The following is a 23,102-nucleotide window of genomic DNA, read 5'->3' as shown; positions in this document are numbered from 1 at the left end:
CAGCTGCCATTGGGCGCTCATCATTCGTTTCCTGTGTCATTCAATCAGGTTTCAGTCACGCACGCACACACGCACGCACACACACACACACACACGCGCGCGCGCGCGCGCATGGCAGATTTTTGTTATTCACCCCACCATGTAGGCAGCCATATTCCGTTTTCGTGGGTGTACATTTTGGGAATATTCTTGTTTTCATAATCCACCGAACGCCAACATGGATTTCAGGATTTTTAATGTGCGTATTTGGTATATTCTGCATGTGTACACACATGATAGAGATTCAGACATTAGCTAGTCTGCATACATGTTGACCCGGGATATCGGAAAAAAAATATCCACCCTTTATATATCGGACGCCGTGAAGGGGATTCCATCCAGGCACCCTCAGACTGGAAGTCCAACGCTTTAACCACTCGGCTGTTACCAGACTGTTCAAATCATGATTCAATGAAACACAGTAACACCTTCCTCTTACTGCTGTCCCATAATCTCAAGACCCAACTACGGGGAGCCACTGATGGATGACCCGCCAACCAGTTCTCTCTATTTCTCTCTGTTCCTCATCATCTCTCTCAGGCCTGTTCATTCAGGGATACTGTCCTCACATTCTCTCTCTCTCTCTCTGCTTTTCCTTTTCCTTCCTTGCACAGAATTGTCGGGGGGGGAGGGTGAAGTCCTGCAGGTCGTGAGACGTGCCCATACTACATTAAGTTTCGATTCTTCTCTCTGCTTGAGAGATCTTCATGGGATAACGTGGTTAATTAACCCGTTTCCCACTTCTCCACTGGCGAAGTGATCTCTGCTGGAATTGCCGAGAACACAACACCTTGTGCGGGCCAAAATACACAGGAAAAGTGAACGGTCCTGTTCATTTTATCGATGTTCTGCGTCATCTTTGATTACTTGGTCAGTGGTGGGATCGTATTTCTTTCTTTGTCACAACATATTTCTGTTGTGATAAAAAGATATACAAATACAAATAGCCTGAACAGCGCGTTGGTTTATGCGAAGGTCAGGCACCTGCTCCTTTTCTTTTACAGCAGATGTGGTGTAGCGCATATGGATCAGTACCACACGCTTTGACACCACCTTGAAACTGAAACCGACACTGCCCGACACCCTTACCTGTGAGTGGGACACCATCAGAGGGTACCGGAGCAGAATCCAGGTGACGTTCTCTGAACACGGGGGCGTGGTCAGTGAACCTTCATACGTCCAGAAGTCTCGTAACTGGGGATCTGGGGGGAAAGAAAAGAAAAGAAAAAACAAGAAAAGTTCGACTCAAAATCATATGTGTATTTTGTATTTCTTTTTATCACAGCAGATTTCTCTGTGTGAAATTCAGGCTGCTCTCCCCAGGGAGAGCGCGTCGCTACACTACAGCGCCACCCTTTTTTTCTTTTCTTTTTTTTTCCTACCAAAGTGGATTTTTCTACATAATTTTGCCAGGAACAACCCTTTTGTTGCCGTGGGTTCTTTTACGTGCGCTAAGTGCATGCTACACACGGGACCTCGGTTTATCGTCTCATCCAAATGACTAGCGTCCAGACCACCACTCAAGGTCCAGTGGAGGGGGAGAAAATATCGGCGGCCGAGTCGTGATTCGAACCAGCGCGCTCAGATTCTCTCGCTTCCTAGGCGGACGCGTTACCTCTAGGCCATCACTCCACATGTCGCTTATAACACAGTCGGCTGCAAACAGGACCATTTCATGGCTGAAACCCCCGTTATAGTATGTATTGTATGTATATATATATATATTAAAACCAGTCAAAGAAAACTTAAATTTCTAATCAAGTTTTATGAGACTGAAAACGGCCTAAAAAAATTTTTTTCACCCATGTATGTCTGTTTCAGTCCATGTAAAGTTTCAATCAAGCCGTAAACATCGATTTTCTTCCGGCATTGAAAAACAGTGTCCGGGGGATGTCCTGGAATAACATCTTCACGGAATTAACTGTGGAAATGTGCCCCAGAATTTAACTGTCCCGTCGGGGTAAAAGATATCTAAAAGATGAGAAAAAAGACACGCACACACGAACCAACCCTTTTTTCATTTCACGCTCATTTACTCTCATGTGAAAAAAAAAGAAGCTCAGTCATAACTTTAATTATATAAGGATGGAGGGTGAGCCATCTAAACTTATAACTGAGACATTCGGAAGGTGGGTTTGCCTGAACGGATGATTATCTGACTTGACAGAATTCATATTAAGTACACTACGGCATGCATATCAACACACGCGCGCGCGCACGAACACCCACAAACTCTTGTGCATGCACGAAATGACACACACACACACACACACACAGAGCAAAAGCAATGGCAACATGCACGCACGCACGCACACGCACGCACGAACGAACGAACGAACGAACGCACACACACACACACACACACACACAGGGGGCCGGGGGACACAGGAAAACAAAGGCATACTAACTAACCTGGCATGAAGGTTCCTGGATTAAAAGGGGCTGTCAATGTTTTCTGCCTGCCCTGCAAAGACACAACCATCACCATGGTCACAAGCTGTACTGTATCTGAATGCAATTCCTTCATACAGCGGTTCTTTCAGTGGACAGACTTTCATCCAAAGTCAAACAAACACGTACGTGCGTGCGTGCGAGAGAGAGAGAGAGAGAGAGAGAGAGAGAGAGAGAGAGAGAGAGAGAGAGAGAGAGAGAGAGAGAGAGAGAGAGAAACCCGAATGAATGACAGCGGAAACGAATGATCAGCGCCCAATAGCAGCTGTCAGTCAGCTCTAGCCATGTAGGCAAATGACTGTGTGTGTACAGCCCTTAGAGTTAGGTCTCTGACCGAAGACGGGCGCTCTATTAGTATCCACATCATCATCATCACAAAGTATGAGAGAAAGGAGAGTGATGGGGGAAGGGAGGGAGACAGAGAGAGAGGGAGGGGTGGAAGTGGAAAAAGACCGAGAAGGACCTTCTATTACACATATGAAGAGAGGGAGAGACAGACAGACAGGGGGCGGGTAGAGAGGGGTGTGTGGAGACAAAGGCGAACCTTATACTGCACGTCTTCAAGAGCGTCCGTGATCAGCCGTAATCCGTGGTGCTCTCTTCCCAGCTGCGCACACACGCACGCACACACACACACACACACACACGCACGTACACACGCGCACGCGCGCGCGCACACACACACACACACACAATTGTACCATCGTGGCAACATGACAGTGACATATAAACATAATTATACAGGTTGAAAGAAAAAAGCAGCAGCTCTACAAAACTCACATGAAACAAAATCTAGCAAAGCGCATACATGGACAGCAACATGGTTTAAACAGCTCATCCTATAACTCAGCGACACTTCTACACTCGAGATATGATCAACTCTCCTTTATTCCCCCCCACCCCCCCAAAATTCTTGCATCTAACATTCTACTCCAGCATTCTGTTTTTATACTTAACAACTTCAGAAAACGTTCCTGTCAAAGACTGTTACTAGTCTGATTCTGATCTCTGCGATTGTCGAATCAATATTCACCCACGCACATAGACAACCCTATAGAGAGAGCAACAGACTGACAGACATACACAGAAAGGAACTTGAAAATAAAAGTGGAGGAGAGAGTAAAACACCTGATGTGATCATATGCGCGATGACATGGATATTTGTACATAAACACACACACACACACACACACACGCACACTATATATATATATATATATATATATATATATATATATATATATATTGTATTGAATTGTATTATGTATTGTATTACTCTTTTTGTCACAACAGATTTCTCTGTGTGAAATTCGGGCTGCTCTCCCACATGGCCCAGAGGTAACGTGTCAGCCTTGAATCGAGAGAATCTGAGCGCGCTGGTTCAAATCACGGCTCAGCCGCCGATATTTTCTCCCCCTCCATTAGACCTTGAGTGGTGGTCTGGACGCCAGTCATTCGGATGAGACGATAAACGGAGGTCCCATGTGCAGCAAGCACTTATCGCACGTAAAAGAACCCACGGCAACAAAACGGTTGTTCCTGGCAAAACTCTGTAGAAAAATCCACTTCGTTAGAAAAAACAAATAAAACTGCACACAGGAAAAAAAAATTTTTAAAATGGGTGGCGCTGTAGTGTAGCGACGCGCTCTCTCCCTAGGGAGAGCGGCCCAAATTTCACACAGAGAAATCTGTTGTAATACAAATTTTAAAAAAGAGAAATAGCAATACAGAAATACAAATAATTAATAATAATTGCATATTTTGTCTTACGTCTAACAGTGTTGGAACTAAAGAAACATTTTTTTAAAAAATAAAAAATTAAAAAAAGAGAGGAACCTGAGTGAAGAGGCTGACGATGACAATACCGTTGGGGCGGCCCACGGCTTCTTCAATGCTCTCGTACAGCCGTGTGTTCCAGTGGACCAGCTGTACCTACACATCACGGTCATCATTAACTCACTCAGTACGGCCAGTCCTCTCTTCTCCTCTACACAGACCCCTCGGATGTCTAGTGGGTGTCTGAATGACCCGACCTTTAGCTTCCGTCGTCAGAATTGTGGTATTCTTTGTCAACATTCACCTCTTCAGTATAAGAGCCTTCCGCTTGCAATATTTTGATGGTGGTAATTGGGGTGAAACGCTGTTAACGTCGTCTCTTTCGCCGTTCGTATGGAGAGAGTTAAAAATTTGTTCATTTCTGTATCATCATCATCATCATAATGCCTGCACATCACCACTGTCATTGTTCATTTCTGTATCGTCATCATCATAATGCCTGCACATCACCACTGTCACTGTTCATTTCTGTATCATCATCATCATAATGCCTGCACATCACCACTGTCATTGTTCATTTCTGTATCATCATCATAATGCCTGCACATCACCACTGTCATTGTTCATTTCTGTATCATCATCATCATAATGCCTGCACATCACCACTGTCATCGTTGTTCATTTCTGTATCATCATCATCATCATCATGCCTGCACATCACCACTGTCATTGTTCATTTCTGTATCATCATCATCATAATGCCTGCACATCACCACTGTCATTGTTCATTTCTGTATCATCATCATAATGCCTGCACATCACCACTGTCATTGTTCATTTCTGTATCATCATCATCATCATGCCTGCACATCACCACTGTCATTGTTCATTTCTGTATCATCATCATCATCATGCCTGCACATCACCACTGTCATTGTTCATTTCTGTATCATCATCATCATCATGCCTGCACATCACCACTGTCATTGTTCATTTCTGTATCATCATCATAATGCCTGCACATCACCACTGTCACTGTTCATTTCTGTATCATCATCATAATGCCTGCACATCACCACTGTCATTGTTCATTTCTGTATCATCATCATAATGCTGCACATCACCACTGTCACTGTTCATTTCTGTATCATCATCATAATGCCTGCACATCACCACTGTCATTGTTCATTTCTGTATCATCATCATAATGCCTGCACATCACCACTGTCATTGTTCATTTCTGTATCATCATCATCATCATAATGCCTGCACATCACCACTGTCACTGTTCATTTCTGTATCATCATCATAATGCCTGCACATCACCACTGTCATTGTTCATTTCTGTATCATCATCATAATGCCTGCACATCACCACTGTCACTGTTCATTTCTGTATCATCATCGTCATAATGCCTGCACATCACCACTGTCATCGTTGTTCATTTCTGTATCATCATCATCATAATGCCTGCACATCACCACTGTCATTGTTCATTTCTGTATCATCATCATCATCATAATGCCTGCACATCACCACTGTCATTGTTCATTTCTGTATCATCATCATCATCATAATGCCTGCACATCACCAATGTCATTATTCATTTCTGTATCGTCATCGTCATAATGCCTGCACATCACCAATGTCATTGTTCATTTCTGTATCATCATCATAATGCCTGCACATCACCACTGTCATTGTTCATTTCTGTATCATCATCATCATAATGCCTGCATATCACCACTGTCATTGTTCATTTCTGTATCATCATCATCATAATGCCTGCACATCACCACTGTCATTGTTCATTTCTGTATCATCATCATCATAATGCCTGCACATCACCACTGTCATTGTTCATTTCTGTATCATCATCATCATAATGCCTGCACATCACCACTGTCATTGTTCATTTCTGTATCATCATCATAATGCCTGCACATCACCACTGTCATCGTTGTTCATTTCTGTATCATCATCATCATCATAATGCCTGCACATCACTGTCATTTCTGTATCATCATCATCATAATGCCTGCACATCACTGTCATCACTGTTCATTTCTGTATCATCATCATAACAATAATAATGCCTGCACATCATCACGGCATCATTGTTCATTTCTGTATCGTCAATAGGGATATGTTCAGACCAACTTCCGTCGGATTTTCGTCGGGACTCCCCGGTTATTTTTTTTTTTTTAGCGAGAACCGCGTGCGCATGCGCGTCTCCATTTCCTTTTTTTTTTTTTTTTTCATGTAACCGAAAGGCTAAAACTACGTCGTGGAAATCGCTGTTTTGACGAAAGGATTCCGAACATTCTCGGTGACAATTTTTGCAAGTTTACAAGGCATATTTGTTTTTAGAATTACACCCATTATCTGCTTTAATATTATATGTTTACTTTGAGCGTGTTTCTCGTCATTTATCTGCCATTATGTATTCGAACTGATCCATTCATAAACTCTGCCGAAAAGTTGTCCAAACAAAAGCAGTGCAAACTCAGAGAAGCCAGTTACGGTGGCGGGCTGCCCGCGTCTTCATGTGACCTACTTCTCGCTCTGCGAGCGACGAAAAGATCACCACGAAAGCGGGCTGGCTAACACCCTCTCTAATGAGAAAACAAGCAAGCGAGCAACCAAACAAGCACACATACACACACACAGAAACACAGACACACACAACATCCTCCCCTTCTACCCTCAACACGCACACACACACACACACACACACACGAAAACACCTCAACACACTCGCACACAACATCCTCTCCCCCCCCCCCCCACCTCAACACACACACAACATCCTCCCCTCGTCCCCCCCCCCCTGCCCCCTCCCCCATCAACACACACACACACCATCCTCCCCCCTCGCCCACAAGACACACACACACACACACATCCTCCCCTCCCCGCCCCTCAACACACACACACACACACACACACCACTGACCTCCATGGGAAAGGCCTTGCCGTTGACAGTGTGTTCGGATCCCCGGGAGTTCTCACGGCCCCAGTGGAAGCGGATCTCCGCCAGTTCGTATTCCATACCCTGTGGCAACGGCCCCCCCGACACCGCTGTTGGGGCGGGGGGGACACACATGTCACCGTTATCGCTGCTATCGTCGCCATTACTGTCGTCGTGGTCGTCATCGTCGTCATCAATGTCGTTATTATCATGCAGCATCGTCATCATCATCGTGACGGTCAGTCGGTCGTCACTCATCGACATCACATGCCACTTTACACCATATCATTGTTTGTACTTGACCTTTTTAAGATTCTCTCTCTCTCTCTCTCTCTTCACGCTCACATTTGAACACACGAACACACACATGCGCGCGCACGCCCCCAAGCACACACACACACACACACACTCATACACATTTGCACACACACCACACCACACACACACAAACAGCGCGCACACACCAACGCACACCCACCCACACATACACACAAACTAAATAAGTAAGCAGATGAAATCAAGAACTCTTGTTGGAAAGAGGACCAGACAGAAAAGAAAAACAAAACACACACACACACACACACACACACACACACACACACAAAAGCGAAGGGAGAAGGGAAGACGGGAGGAAGACATGAGAACAGAAAGAACAAAGGCAACAAGATCAAGCAAGCACGTGCTCTTCACACCCAAAACAATGGCCGCTGTTAACCGACAAACAATGGCGAGCCACATGCTCCAAAAGGTGGGTTTTTTTTTAAAACTGCTCCGAGGTCGAAAGCTGTAACACGCTTGAACTGGCGAAAGGAATCCACATGATTGTGACTGAACACCCCCTCCCCTCCCCCCTATAAGATCAAATACGCACGTTAAAGATCCTGTGATCCATGTCAGCGTTCGGTGGATTATGAAAACAAGAACATACCCAGCATGCAAACCCCCCTCCCCCTCCGAAAACGGAGTATGGCTGCCTACATGGCAGGGTAAAAACGGTCATACACGTAAAAGCCAACTCGTGTCCATACGAGTGAACGTGGGAGTTGCAGCCAACGAACGAAGAAGAATCCAAGTAATTGTGTTTTGAACCTTTTACGACCGTCCTTTATGACACTCATCAGGCTACAATTGATTCATCCACACATCAAACCGATTTCTGATGACAGTGTGTGTTCACGAGGCATAATGCTAACGCTGGATAGTGAATGAATGCACTTCGCTTTGAACAGAATTCAGTAGAGCTTCATTCCACAGTGAGGCACCCGAAGAGATTATAAATCTTGTCTCGTGGATCTGAGGAGATCGTGGTTTGGAAGGTATCATCCCAATCCGACTATTCCCGATTCGCTTGTTCGCGAATTCGCCTATTCCAGATTAGCCTGAAACTGAAACTGGTAATCCCTATTCGCCTATTCCCTGTCCGCCTATTTTTGAAGTTGTAACACATTTGTAACGTGTTGTGATGAAGTCTCTGACGGAGTCTCCAGTCGGACCGACGGATGAGTAGGCAGACAGGCTTATCTGTCGGTGTGTGTCCTCATATGGGAGAAGAGGCCGATTCTGGATGCGCAGCACTTCCCACAGGTGTTGCAAGGGAAAACGTCTCCAGAAGTTGAGGCCTGCTTCCTTCGCTCACGCTTCTCCTTCATGGCCAGCGTTCTCTTGTTTTCAAACATCTTTATGCCACTAGAGCAAGCATTCTCCAGCGAGAGCGGTCAAGGGCATCAGTTTCCCAGGAAGCGATGTATATGTCACAGGCTTTGAAGAATATTGGTTTGCTGTGTATATGATTCCTTGTCCGCCTATTTTTGAAGTCGTAACACGTTTGTAGCGTGTTGTGGATACTCTTTAATATACAGAGAGAGAGTGTGTGTGTGAGTGAGTGAGTGAGTGAGTGAGTGAGTGAGTGTGTGTGTGTGTGTGTGTGTGTGTGTGTGTGTGTGTGTGTGTGCGCGCGCGCGTGCGCATACGTCAGTGTATTTGACACTGATACAGGCTAACTGGCGAAACGGGACACAAAAGTCCAAACTCACGAGAGGCCCCACCGAGGGCGACGGCACGATCAAACAGTGGGCGAAATGGGAATAGGCAAAACGGACCCGCTCTCGTCAGTGTCTACTGGGTAAAGGGGAAGGGCTGTGTCCTGTTTTCTGGGTCAAGGGATGAGCAGTCCTGCTGCACGGTGACTTCCCCTCCGTGGTGTATACACACACAGCACCCTGAAGATCATCTTGACACAAATCATCAAGTCGGAAATTCCTTGATCCATGTCGCCACCGATCAGAGAGCTGCTGATCAAAACACGGAACACGCCCAGCACGCAGCTTCCATCGAACACGGTGCATGGATGCCTTAATTAAAAAATACCCCTCTCCATAGGAACCGCAAAAATACGCGCAACGATGGCAGCGATTTATCGCTATTCTAAACAGAAGGTCCTTAAAGAGGAGGGGGGTAGGGAGAAGAAGAAGCAGAAAAAAGTGGGGAAAAGGATGTTTTATGCTGTAACGATGAAAAAAAAAATGCGCCTTTTGCAACTGCGAATCGGCCATAGTGTTGTGGACACAGCATGGAATACTCACTGGGTACATGGGAGCAGTGATCAGAACGATGCAGAGCTTGACAGTCCACTGAAAGGCAACCAGAGAAAAAGACACACTCACAAACACACACACATATACCAAGCATGTACATTCCACAAAATATAGTTCACACATGAGAGGAAAAATATAGATGGGAGATAACAAAACTATATCAAAAAGAGAGGATACAATGGAGAGAGAGATGGGGAGAGGGAGGAAGGGAGAGAGAGGGGGGCGAGGAAGGAAGGCAAGCAGACAAAACAATGAATGGAAATTTTCATTTTAATTAATCAAGACAGCTGACGGTTTCTACAATCAAGGAATTTTTTTTAAAATTGGAATCCACTGAAAGAAAGAAAACACCACCACCATTTCAGGAAAAAGAAAAGGTTGCTAATCACGATATATAAACCATATGGAAACCACCACCAAAGTGGAAATACCAGAGGTACACATGAAAACGTGACATAACCAACATTTAAGAAACAGTAAACGACCAACATTTAGGATAAATATTTTAGTCTGAAACAATTCTCTCTCTCTCTCTCTTTTTCTTTCTCGGTAGCTTTTTTTTATATAAATCTTGTGAATACGTCTTGGTATCATTTTGGCGAAATACACTTTCATTACTACTAGCATATATAAGTAGTAAACACCACGATTTTTTTTCTATACTTTGCTTAACTGACGAACAGGCTTCATCTTCTCCTAATGTCTCTTCTCTCAGTCGACCAGTCAATGGTGTGGCCATTGTAACTAACTGGGTGCACAATGCTTTTTTTCATATTTGAATAAGTTACATGAAATATGCAACAGCTTCACTGGATTTCCTGTAATTCTCTTTGTCTTGTCTTTGTCTTTGGTTTTGTCTGGTTATCTTTGTCCTCAATTGTTCTCTTCCGAATGTTTTTCAGTCGAACAGAAAATGGTACAGCCAAAGAAATTGACTGGGAGCACAATGCCAAATGGTTTGTTTTTTGTTTTTTTTTTCCACATATTTCTTTTATTGCATGACATGTGTAACAGCTTCACGGAGCTTCCTGAAATTCCCTTTGTCCTGTATTGTCTTGGCTTTTGTCCCTGGTCTTTGTCCCTGGTCTTGCCTTGGCCTTTGTCCTGATCTTTGTCTCTAGTCTTGTCTTGGCCTTTGTCCTGATCTTTGTCTCTAGTCTTGCCTTGGCCTTGTCTTTTTCCTTGGTTTTGTCCCGGTCTTGCACTGGCCTTTGTCCTGGTCTTGTCTTTGCCTTGGCCCTTATCCTTGGTCTTGTCTTGGCCTGTGTCTTGTCTTGGCCTTTGTCCTGGTCTTGTCTTGACCTTTGTCTTTTGTCTTGTCTTGGCCTTTGTCCTGGTCTTGTCTTGGCCTTTGTACTGGTCTTGCCGTCGTCTTTGTCTTGGTCTTGTCTTGGCCTTGGTATTCGTCCGGGTCTGTGTCCATGGTCTTGTCTTGGCCTTTGTCCCGGTCTTGCACTGGCCTTTGTCCTGGTTTCGTCTTTGCCTTGGCCCTTATCCTTGGTCTTGTCTTGGCCTTTGTCCTTGGTCTTGTCTCGGCCTTTGTCTTGTCTTGGCCTTTGTCCTGGTCTTGTCTTGGCCTTTGTCCTGGTCTTGCCGTCATCTTTGTCATGGTCTTGTCTTTGCCTTGGTATTCGTCCGGGTCTTTGTCCATGGTCTTGTCTTGGCCTTTGTCCTTGCTGTTTTGTCTTTTGTCTCGTCTTTGTATTGGTCTTTGTCCTTGGTATGTGTCCGTCTGGTCTTGTCTTTGATCTTCGTCCTTGTCCTAGGTATTGTGATTGTATCATGTCTTTGCCCTAGGTCTTGCTCCAGATTGTTGTTTTTTTCCTTGTTCTGTGTGTTATCCTTGTCCCAGTTCTCGTCCTATGCACTGTAATTGTCACTGGTCTTACCCCTGCCCCAGGTCTTAGTCCTATCACAGGGTCTTGCCGTTAGTCTAGTCCTAAGTGTTGTCTTAAGTCTTGTTTAAAGTCCTGGGTCTTGTCCTTGTCTTGCCCCATACTCTCTCCTGTACTGCAGTCTAGCGTTTGTCTTGGTACAAGACAAACGCTTCCACCACAGACCCTACCACAACGCAAGACTGACCGACTGCCCACACGGTGTCCTCCCTCACCTTGCTTGGCCCTGGGAAACACCACCAGGGTGTACCCGTTGTTCAGGATGTCCGTCTCCCGCGAGGTGGCGTAGTTGAACTGGAGCGGGGTGTTGGCCAACAGCTCCTCGTAGCGGGCGTCACATGACACCAGGTCCACCGGCGATTGGCGGGACCCCGTGGCTTCCGGAAAGTACAGCCCCCAATCCGCGTGCTCTGTGGAAACAACAGTGCGTGCGTACGTGCGTGTGGGTGCGTGCGTGCGCGTGTGTGAGCGCTACATACAGTAAGATTGTCAAACCAGGAATTTCATCAAACTCCTAAAAAAAAAAAAAGTTTCACTTATTTCGTCTAAGCATTGTGGCCATTAGCGATTTCATGCAATCACAGAAGTTCTTCGGGATTTCATTAAATCTCTGATCGTATGAAAACAGTTCATGCATATGCGACATAGAGTAAGATTGTGAAACCAGGAATCTGATCAAATTCCTCGAAAGTTTCACTCATTTTGTCTAACCACTGTGACCATCGGAGATTTCATGAAATCGCTGAAGTTAACTATTCGTCATTTCGTGAAATCCATGAATGTACACGTCTGGCTATTTTCACGGTATTACTGAACTCAGCATGTATTGGCAAACGTGGTATAAATCGAACACGAAATCAATAGCTTTCAGGGATTACATGAAATACGGATTTCATTATCTTAATGTGGCATATTTACACACACAGGGAGAGTGGCGAAACAAATACGTGCTCGCCCCAAACCCCCACTCCCCAACCCCATGACACACGAGCGAGATTCCCTGAAATAAACAAGCCTTGAAACAAACATGTCACGTACTGTCACTCACTCACATTCAGACAGACAGATATTGATTAAAGCCAAGCCACCGCACAAAGCCCTATCAAAAAGAAAAATATTTTACGACGAAAAATAACGAAAACTGTGTCAAACAACACAATCATGTAAAATAAAACTGAAAGAAAAACTGGGAAAAGAAAAGTAGCTACTATCCCAGTAGTATTACAACATAATCATTAACGTAGGATGAAAATCATGTTTCCGGTGCAAGGGGCGGGGGGGGGGGGGGGTATCACAGTTCTTGCTAGAGAATTTTTTTTTTAATGACAAAGGAAAATGTAAAACCTCCGAAGTAACGTGCGTAACTTCTGGACCCACACCATCTCCAATCAACTACTATCTCAGTGAAATCAACAGATCATGGTGACTGTCATCAGAAGGCGCTGGAAATGGACTGGACACGTCAAGGGATGAGTGCCCAGTCACATCACCCGAACAGCCGTTCACTGGACACCAGAAGGTAGGCGCGAGAGCGGAAGGCCAAAGAACAGCTGGCGCAGATCAGTTACAGAACTCAAGGCCCTGAAGCACGCCTGCGGCACCATTCAGAGACTGGCCCCCCAAAAAAGAGTGGCCGTTCTTCGTTACTGTCCTCCGTGCCAGATGCCAAAATAGACAGCAAGTAAAAAAAAAAAAATAATAATAAAATAAAATAAACACCTAAGCGAAGAGATTTACATGGTTCTACGAAGTATAATAAAAGTACACAAAAGAGCAACAACAAAAAAAGATTAAACGAATGGATTAAAAGCACGTCTGAAAAGGATAGCTAAATCACACAAACTGCGACAAAAACCTCCCAAAGATCACTTTAGTGGACCGACGTTAAATCGATTACCAACCTGTAAAAAAATACACAGAAGAGCAGTATCAGTGATCAAATACATAAACGAAACAGACAAACTTTTGCATCTGACCAACTCTTCTGATGAACGCATAAGTTAAGCGCACACGAACACAGACAGAGAGAGAGAGAGGGGGGGGAGGGAGGGGGGGAGAGAGAGAGGGAGAGAGAGAGAGAGAGCTGCTTCTGCTCCTTAATTGCCCTCTCTTTTCCATCCCTTCCACCGCCCTTAGTCCTTTTGTGTAATATTAATCACAGTTGATATGCATAACATCGAAGATGATCACAACTTCTTAACTAAAACATACGCACAAAGAGAAAGCGTGAAGAGAGAAGGGGGCAGAGAGGGGCAGACAGACAGACAGAACACTAAGATAGAGGGTGGGGTGAAAGAGAGTAAGAAAGAGAGGAAACAGAGAGAGAACAAAATGACAGAAAGATACATAAAGAGTGCGCGCACGTTCGGGTGCATGTACCTCATAAATTATTTCGCAGGAGCCGATAAAAATCAATATGCCTTGTTCTTCACAAGAGGAAACAGAGTGACAGAGGATACAAAGAGTGAGGGGGAACAAGAGGGAGACCGAGATGAAAAGCAGACAGAGAAACAAACTTAAACGGAGCATGAGAGACGGACAGAACCACACACAGAGACGTATATATATAAAGACGGAAAGAAAATGAATGTACTCATTCATACTCATGAAAATCAATACTCTTTAATAACGCACAGTATTATCCTTTGGGACAAATCGGTCGATGAATAGAGGGGAAGAGAGAGAGAGAGAGAGAGAGAGAGAGAGAGAGAGAGAGAGAGAGATTGAGACAAGAAAAGACCTGTTTTTATATTATCATTAACGAATGTAATTGATGTAATGGGCAATGTAAAAGCGTTTGTACTTCTTTTTATTTTACATCCAGCTCTGGTCTGAAAGAGGGATTAATTATAAAAAATCAAAACCAAAAAAAAAAGAAGAAAACTGCAAACAAAAGGAAGAACAAAGATCAAACCACAATAATTAACAACAGCATGTGTCGCCACAATCAACCTCCCTGCTCCCCATCTATCTCACTCTCCACCGCCATCCCCACCCAGAAATCAAATCGAATCAAATCAATTCAAACCATGTTGCGGTTTTTTTTAGCCCAGCTGCCTGCAAATCTGAGGGCCATTTCCCACCAAGAAAACACATGAGACGCAAACGAAAAGAAAAACTAACACCGTAGCCTGAGTAGAGAGAGAGAGAGGGAGGGAAAGACTGTGTGTGTGTGTGTGTGTGTGTGTGTGTGTGTGGTGTGTGTGTGTGACGAGAGACGGAATGGCACACACACACACACACACACACACACACAAAGAGAGAGAGAGAGACAGACAGACAGACAGAGAGAGAGTAAAACGAACACACGTTGTACTGCCCACACACCCACAACTCTCGAACTCCAAGAACAGAACATGCACTCCTCGTGACAAGCCAGACACAGAAACTGAAAATGCGAACCACCAAAACTCGGAACCACCACCATCCACAAAACTCAGTCACTCTCAGGATACGAACCTAAACCCAGTCTTGCCATCCCGCGAAAGAACAAAACCCCTCGGTACTGTTGTCACAGAGTAAAAGCAGCAACAGACACGCGAAACACAAAACAGCACAGCAGCGTCCGCACTGTTGTGTGCACACACACACACACACACACAATCATCAGTACTCAGCCCACAGTAGTGTCTGGGAACTTCCCCCTACACACACACACACACACAACCAATCACACAATCACGCACACACACACACACACAACCAATCACACACACACACACACACACAATCACGCACGCACGCACACACACACACACACACGCACGCACGCACGCACGCACACGCCAATCACATACACACACGCACACATTCATGCACGCAAACCATCATCATCATCATCATCACAAGGGCCCTGAAGTGACACTGTTCTGCTAAACATGTTGGTGGTGACATTACCGTTCGTTCGAGTTATTGATTTGGGCCGGTAAGAGTGCGTGTGCGGAAACAATGTTCTCTCTGTCTCTGTGTGCGTGATGTGTGTGTGAGATTGTGCATGTGTGAGTATATGTGCGTGCGTACACGCAAGTGTGTATGGACGTGTGTGTATATGGAAGATGGGGGGGGGGGGGCGGAGGGGGGGGGGGGGGTAGGGGGTGCTGCTCGTCTCGGTGAGGGATGGATGAGGGAAAAGGAGGGGTGGGGTGTGTGCTTACCTGGTTGCTGGAGTACGGTTGATGTTAATGAGGTTTTAGCCTTGTTGTTGTCGGCTGGTTGTGTGTGTGTGTGTGTGTGTGTGTGTGTGTGTGTGTATGCCTCTAAATGTCGCTACAGCTGCACTGATCTCTTCCAATGTCCTTGACATTAAAAAGTTGGGTTATTTGTTTTTAAGTAATCATTTCACGTTCATCTTCATGCATTCTACCTGTGTGTGTGTATGTATGTGTATGTGCGTGCGCACGCGAATGTTCGTGTCTTGTTCTCTCAAAGGTTTTGTGCGCGATAAAGATTCGTATATAGTAACTTGCTTCATCATGAATAACTTTGAGACACCTGAAGTGTAAAGAAAACAGACAGAATTCGTTCTCTTAGTTTTAACCAAACAGCGAACCATTCTATCGTGACCCTCTTTATCACACGACTCCAATGTAAGTATATCGAAAATCGGCTACAGCAGGTAGGTTTTCATACAGTTTACACACGCTCGTGGCATTTGACATTTAGTGTGCCTCGAACATGTACAACGCCCCACTTTCTTAAAGTACGATTGTATTTCTACTCTTAAAAAAAAAAAAATCTTTGTAGGTAGGAAAGCTGTAATCCAGAAAGAAATATCACGAATGAGTCAATATATAGAACTACAACATAAACGTACCATCTGGTCAGTCCAACAAATGTTAAGTGATAACTGACATAACGACACACAAAACAAAGATAATTTATTGGACATTAAAAAAAAAAAGATGATTTTAACGTGTACTTACAATATGGTGGTCAGTCGTCGTAATTGATTACTATGACTGATATTATATATAATAGACAATAAATTGCGTGTTTGTTGTTGTTGTTTTCTTTTTGTTTTTTTCTTTTTTTTTGGGGGGGGGGGGGAGGGGGGGTTGTTGGTTTTGTTTTTTGTTGTTGTTTTTTGTTTTGTTTAGTTTAGTTTTTTGTTGGGGTTTTTTGTTGTTGTTGTTGTTTTGTTTTTTTTTGGGGGGGTGGGGGTGGACACACACACACACCTCATACCACGTACCAGTCACACTATCCCTCAGCTAACTGTCCCCACCCCCTATCTGTTTTATTTTCCCGTCTAACACCATTTGATTTCAGAAGAAAAAAAAAGTTACCGTTAAGAAACGAAAAAATATGCTCTCTCTCTCTCACACACATACACACACAACCCCCCCCCCCCCCCCCCCCCAATCGCCATGAACAGAGTTCAATAGATATGAAATTCAACGTTTGTCAACGTTTGATTTGTCTCTGCACGATTCAGCGCAGTGTGCACACAATGCTGATTCCACTGCTGCTGCTGCTAAATCAAATCAAATTATGGTGCTTAGAGCCTCGCCGACCACTGAGGCCATGCTGCTGCTGCTGCTGCTACTTCTACTATCATTACTATACTACTACTACCACCAGTAATAATTATAATAATTAGTAGTCGTAGTAGTAGTATTTCATCTTCATATCATACAGTTCATTGGTATTTCGATGCTGAAGATCTTTTTTTTCCACATCAGTTGATTGCTTCGGAAATAGCGCTTTCGTTTGCATGCTGCTCTTCACCAGTGTCCTGTTTGCTGTGCTTCACTGACTTAATTAAACTATCACTTCATACAACAACAAAAATTACACTGGCAAAATACATTATAACTACGAGAAGAAAAAAAACTACACTGGCTAATGGCATAAACCAAGTGCAGTGAGTTATGGTAGCCACGAAGGGGTACTAAAAATAAGACATGGACAAACAGGCCATAAATCGACCCCCCGAAAACGGTCCGGGAGTATGGCTACCTACATGGCGAGGTAAATAAACAAAAGGGTCATACACGTAAAAATGCTGCACATCTGTATGAATGTGTGTGTGCGCGGCTGAAACCTTATTGCACGACACAGGAAACGAATGATGAGCGCCCAAATGACAGCCGTCAGTCGGCTCTACCCAGGTAGGCAGCCTGTTGTGCGAATGACTCTGTAAAGCGCTTAAGAGCTTGGTCTCCAACCGAGGATAGGCGCTGTGTAAGTATCCGTATCATCATCATCATCATCATCATCACTAGCACTCGGCCACGGCGGCCGGTCCGTGTTTCGTGTTCACAGAGCACAACTTGACTCGCAGCCTCATCCAACACGCCCGTTGAGTGCTGTCAGTCATCTCTACCATCTGTGTATCTCCACAGCACAGGCACGAGACTGGGGAAGATGACATTCGATACGTATCGATTTTCGGCACCACTAGCACTACACACTGCAGCATAGCAGAATGCTCCATCATCGCACGTGGTGTGGCTTTTCGCCATGTCAACCGCGAAGGTTATCTTATGACGGGTTTTTTTTTTTGTTTTGTTTTGTTTTGTTTTTTTCTTTTTCGTTTAAAAACGTGTACATGTATGTGCGTATATAATACATGTATAACAGTGTGTGTGTGTGTGTGGGGGGGGGGGTGCACTTTTAAAAAGCAGACTATTCAGCACAACGACTCGCTAAAATTAATGAACTAAAACCCATCTTTAATTATTGTAAAACAGATTGATTTTTTCCCTTTAAAATATAAAACCTTTGTCGATGGGAACAGTCTTCAACAACGCTTTCAGAGACAACGCAATGCAGAACAAAGCTTCAAACGGGCAGTCTGTTTTAAGACTGCATGTGAAATTAAATTGTGTGCAATGGCGTAACTCTCATCACGAGCCTCACACTGGGGTGGATCTCTTCAAATTAACAATAATAATCATCATGTTTATATTATAACAACAACATAATAATAACAACAACAACAATAATAATAATAGTAAATAATAACAATAACACGTGGAGTAAGAAAGTCTTGTTCGAAGCCAGCAGAAAGCATTTCCACCCTTGTCTTTGCTCTCTCTTGTATGAACTTTTTTCATGGGCTATAAGCGTTGTTTTACAGTGTTTGTTTTCTGAATACCCAGTCCCTTCTTTCTGCCAGAGTTTTTCATATTGACATCGAGCTTTCGTCATCAGAATGAGGCGAGGGAATCGACTGACTTGTGACACAGCTTGGTTGGCAAGGAGCTAAACGACACTTTTTCCGTAACTTCTGGTGTCACTGGACACTGAGTTAATAATAATAAATTATTATTATTATTATTTCAAAAGGTCCAACAAATACTCGATCAAAAATAAGAAAAAATATAACGACCAAATTAACAATGTCTTGCTCAGTCCGCGTAAAATTCTAAATCGAGTCCCCCCAAAAATCGTTTCCTTCAAGTGGTGCAGTTCCTGAAGGAAATGAATAGACCTATGTTCTTTTCAGTTTAAAAACAGAAGTATCCAGAAGAGCTTCTCGGGGGCATGAAGCCAGCTGTACAGTGGATAGTGTTCAGTATCTGTGCATGGTATCATGCAGACTCCAGCAATCCATCAACAGGTGTTGAAAGGCTTGATGCTCAGCATGGAGCTTCTTCAACTTTCAGGTAGTGAAGGCAATTTCATACATGACAAAACAAAACAAATTATCATCGAAGGAAACAGACAAGGCCTTTTTTCTTTAAATACCAACCCTCGAATTAATCGTGTTGCTGATCCCCCAGCCGACATCACAGTCAAATTGACATTTCAGGGACGAGATTTCAAAAGTGGATTTGGTAGAGAAAAATATATGTCAAATGCCTGATAATTACGTTATCAGTTTCTTCAGATTTCGAAGTAGTAATCATAAGCTGGAAATAGAAGCAGGGAGACACAAAGACATACCACAAGAGTTACAACTTTGTAAGGTTTGTAACATGTCTGTGATTGGGGATGAGTTTTATTTTATAATGGAATGTCCCAATTATGATCAGTTACGAAACAGATATATTTAACATGTCTCCAAAATCGGTTTTTAATTTTTGTAATATGCTCAAAGGAGGCACAAAAAGACATTTAAGCTGTAAGTAAGATGATCAGATTTGCAAATGTTGCCTAGCTACACTTTTGGAGTTAAAAGACATTTGTGTTTTCTCAACTTTTATGTGACATTGTTGTGTATTTGGAAATGTTTGTTCTGGGCATGAAAAGATTGTTTTGCAGTAATCCTCCATACTCCAATAGGAGTGAAAGGATAATTAAAACTTGAAACTTGAGTCTTAGAAATCGGTTAGAGAGAAACCAAAACAGTGGGAAAAAAAGTTCATTTAAAATGACGTTAATTAAAACATACCAATCCAACATCCAGAGTTGAGTTAAATAAGCCCAGCCGACCAACAAGAACAAAAAATGCAGGGGGAATAGAAAACATGTCGAACCTTGAAAATCGGTAAGAGAAACAAATGTGAAGCGATCGATTAAAACAAACGTCAAAAAAGACTAACCAGTCAGTTAAAACAAACGCCAAAAAAGACTGATCTAACCAGTCAGTTAAAACAAACGTCAAAAAAGACTAATCCAACCAGCCTTTGGCCAACAAAAACCTGGCTGTATTCACCTTTTCTCGTTGTGTGACAAGCAGAGTGAACGTCCACCCATTGGTTTGAACACCACACTGCACAATCCGTCTTGTGCGCGAAAATTGTGCATATTGCCCCAAATCTTCCCCAACCCACCCAACTCCTCTCCCTCTTCATGGTCCACCATTATATCTGTGCCAACACAGCAGGAAACTTTTAATTCCTTTGCTTCATTAGTATCTCGGCTAATGGACTTGAGCCAAGCTAGTGAGCTGTGGTTAGGACTGTTGTTCCAACGATTCCAACATCTTGTGAGACCGGACTGTCTGGATCGGGCCATCTAATTGACACTGGTGGCACTGCTAGCTAATAGCAAATGACGTCGAATGGATGACGTGAAATGATTGATATTTGTCGTCACTGTTGTCACTGACAACGGAACATTATACGCGAGCGGACATTGTACGAAATTTGTACAAAAGTCTCTGTAATAACCACAGGCTCAGTAAATTATGGAGGGTGGATATCAGAACCAGTTAACGGGTCATGTGGGATACACCGGGGATGCTCCTTCTCTTTATAACATTTGTCTTAGCTGTCGAGTTGCTAGCTATAAATCTAGTAGTAGTTCAATAATTGGCACTGAGTCTCATAGTTGCAATTCTGACATATCATTTGAAAGTGTAATAATAACTAGCAGACGATTCAACCTTAATAAAAAAAACATGCACAAATCATTAGATATCTTCACTTCGTTTCAAACGTTTTCATGCTTAAAATTGAACGCACAAAAGACAAAGGGGTAAAGGGCGGGCACCCACAAAATACAAAATGGTCTCCCCTTTACAACTGTAAAACAAAATACAAATTACTGGGAATACATTTTGAAACAGACAGAATGCAAGACAAATATAGGAAAACTGGCTACACAGGATTAACCCTTTGAATAGTTTAATAAAGGACTGGGGTAAACGTGTTTCGAGTATCCTGGTTAAACTCGTTAAAACATTCTCATTCAGTCAACTGAAACATGAAATGCAATCAACTGGTCTTCTCCATACAGTTCTAAGTAAATACAAAACATTTAAACTGATATGGAAGAAAAGGTTTAACAACAAAAAGGCATTCGAAAAAATAAAGTCTTGGAGGCCGAATATAGGAAGGAAGGTTTTAGTATGATAAACATCAGGGACAGGGAAACTTTTTGAAACCAGTTATTAACTGTAGAACAAAAGCTTTAAAGCTATGTAATATAGACCGTGAATTTTGGAAAGATAATACTGAGCACTACTCATATTACAAAGGTCAACGGGAACTTACAGATGTAAATAATATTATTGTAGAAATTTTCATTCACGACTGCTCTTTAACAATTCCTTAAGATATAGACAAAGTGTTATTCTTTCAAACTGCCATGACAAGGAATTGAACAGATTAAAGACATGATTCATCAAAATGAAAAACGCCTTCTATCATCATCAGAAATACATACCTTGATTAGTCGAAATAAAGCTAATGCAATTTTTTGAATACAATGCTTTGTTGAGCTCATCCTAAAAAGCTGTATACGTTGGACACAACGGAGAAAAAGAGATAAGACTCAACAGTGGGAAGCGAGACATTTTAAAACAAAGCCCAAAATATCAAGATGCTACTGAGTGCAAAGACAGAGGACACTTTCGTCACAGCCTGCAATTTCTGGCACAGAAAGTTCGGTATTGAGCTTGACGAATCAGCCGGGCCCAGCACGGTAGGTTATATGCCGCTACTGTACCGGTCCGTGTTGGGTGTACACTCACGGGTAAGCTCCCTCCATCTTTCCGTTTGTCGCTCTCTTCACCCTTCCTCCATCCCTCCCTCTTCATCACCCTCCATCCGTCCCTCCCTCAGTTCCCTCATCCCATTCTGCATCCCCCATCCCTTCTACCCCTCCCTCTTTACCGTCTCTCCCCTACGTACCCCTCTGACAAGTACGAGCACATCATTGGACCATCCTGTAAACCCTTTGACCGCTGTCAGTTGACAGGTCTGCCCGTCAATGAAGGGCTGTCATCTCACTGACATCAAAATTAATGGACCTTACATGTCAGGTTGTCAGTCTCTATTCTTCATTCCGACTTCTTCTTGTAATGGCACTTTTGAAGACCAAAATCTATTCAACCCTATGACTGCTGTCAGTTGTCAAGCATGCCCGTCAGTGGAGGGCTGTCTTCTCATTGACATCAAATGGACTTTAGATGTCAGGTTGTCAGTCTCCATTCTTAATACCATTAAAACAAGAATAACGTTTTGGAAAACCAAAATCAATTCACTAAAAACTACAAAGAGAGTAGGCATACCAAATGCGCTTCAATATTCATGCAACGTTGACCGCATTTCACCAAGGCTCGGCAGTGAAGGGGTTAACCTCGGCCTGTCGTTTCATCTTCCTCTCCCCACGAGTCCTCACACACGTCGCACGAGACAGGTTCCTTGGAATCATTAACAGCTGCCGCACATGGACGATTCCAGTTTGTCTAATCACGGACATCTCTCTACCCCACGCTGCTAATGAGTCGTCATGTTTGCCGCAGATGTGATTTCCTGCGTTACACGCACTCGCGTGCACACACACACACACACACACACACACACACACACACACAGAGTGGTTGCAGTACAGGCATTACTGCTTACTGTCCAGGCGAACCCGAATGACGTCAAATAATTGACGTGGAATTATTAATGAATATCGTCAGTGTTACCATTGACGACGGGGATGTACTAATAAAGCCTCATTTTGTTTTCACTTCCGAAAATGAATAAGGATGG

General features: G+C 43.5%; 1 protein-coding gene across 2 annotated transcripts in view; it reads right to left on the bottom strand.

Moving 5' to 3' along the window:
- Positions 1 to 23,102, bottom strand: part of LOC143285815 (carbonic anhydrase-related protein-like) — a 41,520-nt gene that overhangs the window by 494 nt on the left and 17,924 nt on the right. Inside the window, exons 1-8 of one of the 2 annotated variants that reach the window (XM_076593246.1) lie at positions 15,187 to 15,322; positions 11,943 to 12,137; positions 9,821 to 9,868; positions 7,224 to 7,348; positions 4,327 to 4,422; positions 3,035 to 3,097; positions 2,452 to 2,503; positions 1,129 to 1,241 (exon numbers count right to left, since the gene is read on the bottom strand). In XM_076593246.1, coding sequence (XP_076449361.1) covers positions 1,129 to 1,241; positions 2,452 to 2,503; positions 3,035 to 3,097; positions 4,327 to 4,422; positions 7,224 to 7,348; positions 9,821 to 9,868; positions 11,943 to 12,137; positions 15,187 to 15,205 — 711 coding nt within the window. In that variant the 5' untranslated portion in view covers positions 15,206 to 15,322. Of the gene's footprint in view, positions 1 to 1,128; positions 1,242 to 2,451; positions 2,504 to 3,034; positions 3,098 to 4,326; positions 4,423 to 7,223; positions 7,349 to 9,820; positions 9,869 to 11,942; positions 12,138 to 15,186; positions 15,323 to 23,102 lie in introns of those variants that run through there. The other variant, XM_076593245.1, reaches the window with a different exon arrangement.

The sequence above is a fragment of the Babylonia areolata genome, chromosome 9 (assembly GCF_041734735.1).
Source record: "Babylonia areolata isolate BAREFJ2019XMU chromosome 9, ASM4173473v1, whole genome shotgun sequence".
Lineage (NCBI taxonomy): Eukaryota > Metazoa > Mollusca > Gastropoda > Neogastropoda > Buccinidae > Babylonia > Babylonia areolata.
This window is presented reverse-complemented; position numbering and strand designations above follow the sequence as displayed.